Source organism: Sardina pilchardus, chromosome 21, assembly GCF_963854185.1.
Source record: "Sardina pilchardus chromosome 21, fSarPil1.1, whole genome shotgun sequence".
NCBI lineage: Eukaryota > Metazoa > Chordata > Actinopteri > Clupeiformes > Clupeidae > Sardina > Sardina pilchardus.
Genome location: NC_085014.1, coordinates 23546227 through 23551226, shown reverse-complemented (window position 1 = coordinate 23551226; position 5000 = coordinate 23546227). Strand labels below are relative to the sequence as shown.

At 51.9% G+C, this 5000-nt stretch overlaps 1 protein-coding gene across 1 annotated transcript in view; it reads left to right on the top strand.

The window, feature by feature from the left end:
* The window catches only part of drp2 (dystrophin related protein 2), an 83230-nt gene that overhangs the window by 30249 nt on the left and 47981 nt on the right, over positions 1 to 5000 (top strand). Inside the window, exon 6 of the mRNA XM_062524460.1 lies at positions 1020 to 1166. Within this exon, the coding sequence (XP_062380444.1) occupies positions 1020 to 1166 (147 nt within the window). The remainder of the gene's footprint in view (positions 1 to 1019; positions 1167 to 5000) is intronic.

The window sequence follows — 5000 nt, the reverse complement described above, 5'->3', positions numbered from 1 at the left end:
GTTCTGACCGATCATGTCAGTTTGCCATCACCTCCACCTGGGTCAGCGGCAGCGCGTGGCTCTGAAGCCCTCTCCCCCTCTCCCCCTCCCTTCCCATCATATAACTCCCCTCGCACGTCAGTGGCGCTGCCGCTCAGACATCACCCTCCATCCCTGACCCGCCGCCATCCTGACCACGAGCCCGCGGATGGACCCTGCTCGCTCCATTAGCACACCGCCGCCCCGCTCATCAGCAGGTCATTAGTCCTTATTTGTCTTAATGGACGTCTGGCCCTCCGGTGCCAGATGAGCTGGCGCCCCCCCTTAACCACCCACCACACACACACGCACACACACACACACACACACACACACACACACCAGCCCTCTCGTTCAGCATCTCTGACCAGGGGCCAGGCCCTCTGGACGCCTGCCGGACATTCATTTTGTTTATTTGGTTTTTTTTGTTGTTGTTGTTGTTGTTGTTCTCTTTTCCTAAAAAGAGGTGATTTCTGTGTGTGTGTGTGTGTGTGTGTGTGTGTGTGTGTGTGTGTGCTGTACTCTGAGCCGCTGCTCTCCTCCCCTCTCTCTCCCCCTCTGTGGCGTGCGCTCTGATGGGCGTGTTAATGGGGAGGCAGGAGAGTCGGCTCGGCGCCGCTGCTCTCCCCACAATGCGTTCCACCCCTCGGCTTCGCCCGCCGCTCCCTCTCCGTCTGACTCTCAGTGGTTTCATCCTCCTCTCTCTCTGTCTCTCTCTCTCTTTTTCTGTCTCTGTGTCTGTCTGCCGTTCTTTTTTTTCTCCCCCACACTCTCTCTGTCTCCCTGTCTGTTGATCTCCTTCTCCCCTCTGTTGCTCTCTGGCTCTCATTCTGTCAGTCTGCATGTCTGTGTGTCTGTCTCCTGTGCGTCTGTGTCTCTCCGTTTTCTAAATCTCTCCTTCTATCTTGTCTATGTTCCCTTTTGTCTCCTCTCCATCGCTCCTCTCATCTCTCTCTCTCATCCTCTCATCTCTCTCTCTCTCTCTCTGTCTCTCTCCGCAGCTTTTCAAAGAGGAGCTCTCGCAGGTGAAGGAGGGGATGAAGCAGCTGAACGACCTGGCGCACGAGCTGGCCATCTCCGACGTGCACCTGTCCATGGACAACGCCCGCGCCCTCGAGCACCTCAACAACCGCTGGAAGGTCTTGCAGGTAGGGTCGACCATCACCTCACCTGCCCTCCTCTCTGCCGTGGGACACTACACTACGTATCAGCAGGAGATTTCAAAGCTCTGCTCCCGCTCAGCCATTACAGCCATTAGCTACCTCTTAACATATAGCTCCATTATGTACTTTAAGGGATAATGTGTTGTCTGCTGGTAGTTATCGGAAAATGAGTCCCGACGGGGCAAACAGGGTTTTGCTTCGACCTGAAGAAACTCCTTTTTCCAATTCAATAAGAATAAGAATTTCCATTGCAATAAGCGAGCACACTTCTTGCAGAATGATATAAAAGACGTCAATCAAAAGCACAAAACCTGTTGCCATTGACAGCGGTCATTATATACTTTGCAGCAGTAATTATATAGATTTAACAGACCTCCGAACATTGGGAGGGCCCATTCGCGTGAATGGAACCTCCTTCAGCATTCTGAAGAGCCGTGTAATAAATGTATATCTCACCATATATATCACCATACATCTCAGCCTTGCTCTCCACCCCCACCCCACCCCCCCGCTCCGCCTCAGTCTGACCTCACTGCCTCTACAGCCCCCAGCAGCCTCTATAACATCCGCCCGCGCCTCCACCTTTGCTCTTATCTCTGCCTCAGTGCTGATCTGCTGCTGGAGGCTCCATGGCATCTATCTCCAGCTCCATCTGGAGGCTCCATTTCCTCCGTGCTCATTACGGATCTCCGTCTCCGTCTCCAGCCCCGCGCTCGCATGTCGTCCATCACCACTCCCCACTGTCTGGCTGGGCCACTAATTACCGCGTTGTCCTTCACTTCCTCTCCATCTATAACGCCCTGCGTTCCTCTTCTGCTGCCTCCAGCCCTGTCTCAGTCCCACCACTCCACCTCAGCAGTGTCCTCAACCTCCACTCACCTTTAACCTTTAACTTTTAACACCTGACCTCCACCACCTCCTCTGTCCATTTCTTACACTTTGACCTCAGATCCCTCGACTCTAAGCTCATCAGCTCCACCTCAGAAGCCTCACCTACTTCATTTCACCTGTGCACACCTTTACCTGTTTACCTGTCTTTAACTCATCCTCTTCCCCTCACGTCCACCTTGACCCAGCTCTGATGTCAGCCAGTTGTCCCATCTCACCCCACACCACCTCACCTCACCCCACCTCACCCCAACCCACCTCACCCCACACCACCTCACCCCAACCCACCTCACCCCACACCACCTCACCCCACCCCACACCACCTTACCCCAACTCACCCCACACCACCTTACCCCAACTCACCCCACACCACCTCACCCCACCTCACCCCACCCCACCCCACACCACCTTACCCCAACCCACCTCACCCCACCTCACCCCACACCACCTTACCCCAACTCACCCCACACCACACCACCCCACCTCATCTCACCCTATATCATCCCACCCCACCCCATACCACCCCACCTCACCTCACCCTACACCACCCCACCTCACCCTACCCCACCCTACACCACCTCATCTCACCCTACATCACCCCACACCACCCCACCCCACCCCACCTCACCCCACCCCACCCCACCCCACCCCACCCCACATGGCCTCTCCTCAGCAGTCTGCATCTGGACAAACATCCCAGTGGGCGTGTTGTCTCTGAGCTGTGGCGCCTGTTCAAACACATTGGATTTGGCTAATCAAGCACCCCGAGGAGCATCTGATTAGCGGCATTAAGATGGGATTAAAGCCCCCCGCTAGCCTTCAGGAGCGAGGGATGAATGGACAGAGAGAGAGAGAGAGAGAGAGAGAGAGAGAGAGAGAGAAGAGAGAGTGAGGGGAAACGGAGGAAGGAAGGAAGGGAGAGTTTTTGTGTACATTGGGCGCACTGCAGATGGTGTCGGTCCACCTTTTGTCAACGTCCGGGCTCCCTTTGTGTTCAGATCGTGTCCTACCTTGGCATTGTCGGCCATATCGGATTGCCGTCCGTCAAAAGTTAAACTCACTTAACTTTTTTCCCCCCTCTCTCTCCCTCGCTCTGTTGACAGAAAGCCAAGCACTGTTTGGATTGACTCCTTTAGTATAAACACATTATCCTCATTGAAAAACATTGGCTGTGTGGCGTATTAATGGATTTCTGTGGGGGTGGGTTGGTGGGTTGGTGTGAATGTAGGTGTGTGTGTGCGCGCGTGTGTCCAGCCCTTTGTAGCCTACTCACAGTAATATTTGTGTATGTGTGTTTGTCTGTGTGTGTGTGTGTGTGTGTGTGTGTGTGTGTGTGTGTGTGTGTGTGTGTGTGTGAGAGAGAGAGAGAGAGAGAGAGAGAGAGAGAGAAAAAGAGAGAGAGAGAGTGAGTCTGCATTTAGTGGGCTAGTTAGGTGAGTTGATTTCCTGACAGCGATTGCGGGCAGAAATGATTTGGGGGTGTGCCATTGAGCAGATGAGATGAGAGCTGACGGCACTGAGGTCTAATGCAGGTTTCCTGTCCTGTCCACCCCTCAGCCACCGCATCCTCCGCATCCCCCCTCCATCCTTTATGTCTCTCTCTGGACCGCTCCTCTCCCCCCCGGTCTGTCCTCCCCCCCAGCCTCCCCCTCTGTCTTTGTTGCTCTCCGTCTCACTCTCTCCCCCAGCTCGCCCACCCCCCCCCTGCCTACTCCCCCACTCCCTCGTCTTTATCTCACTGCCATGCTCTTGATTTCTTTCTCTTTCTTCTCTCTCTCTCTCTCTCGCATGTTATCTTTCCCTTCTTTTTCTCCTCTTCTCTTTCTCCATGCTTTTGCAGACTCTCTCTCTCTCTTTACTCTCTCTCTCTTTCTTTATCTTCCCTCTATTAATGTCCCTACGCCGTTTCTCTCTCTCTCTCTCTCTCTCTCTCTCTGCTGCTGCTGCTGGGAGAGTGTGTCATTATTAGATGCGGCCATGGGAAGTGGCTGCTGTCTAGGGCCCTTAGATATACTGGATACTACTGGATACTGCTCAATACAACGAAACAGGCACCCCACTGCAGTCAGCAGCAACAACACCAGGGAGGCAGAGAGGAAACAGTCTGTCTGTCTGTCTGTCTGTCTGTTTATATGTGCATCATATATATATTTTATACATATATATAGTCAAGTCAAGTCAGTTTATTTGTATAGCGCATTTCACATGCACAGAGTGCAACCCAAAGCACTCCACAATTCGCACAAAAGACCAAAGATGTCGGATGGAGTGGCGTAGTCGCCAGCGTTCTCGCGACACCAAGACATAAATAAACAAATGTATAGAATAACAAATGACGCACAAGACAAAAGATGTCAGATGGAGCGGTGTAATCGCAAGTGGACCCGAGACACCTATCGGTAGACACACAAGACAGACAACAAACAAATAATTAGCAATAAAATAAATAATAATAAAAAGGAAGAAAGAAAAGTCTGTGTTAAGTCCAACTCAGTCCAATGGCATTGATAGCGCATAGCTTTGCCTTCAGACTAACCCGGAGGATTTAGCGTTAACATTAGTCCTTGTAGGCTGCAGTCTGCAGATCACTGGAAGCAGTCTGAAATCGTGGGCGATCTTGCAGATCAGCAACTCGGTGGACTGTTGACAGCGACAGTTTGATGATCCATCAGAAAGCAGGTCTTCGATGTTACAGTAACGTTAGTCTGCTCAATCCAGACTCCAGGCAGCATACTGTATGTATGTATATATACTGTATATATATATGTGTGTGTGTGTGGGTGGTTGTGGGTGTTTGTGTGCATAATAATATGTAATTGTAATATATGTGTGTAAATAATAATATACTGTATGTGTGTGTGTGTGTGTGTGTGTGTGTGTGTGTGTGTGTGTGTGTGTGTGTGTGTGTGTGTGTGTCTGTGTCTGTGTCTG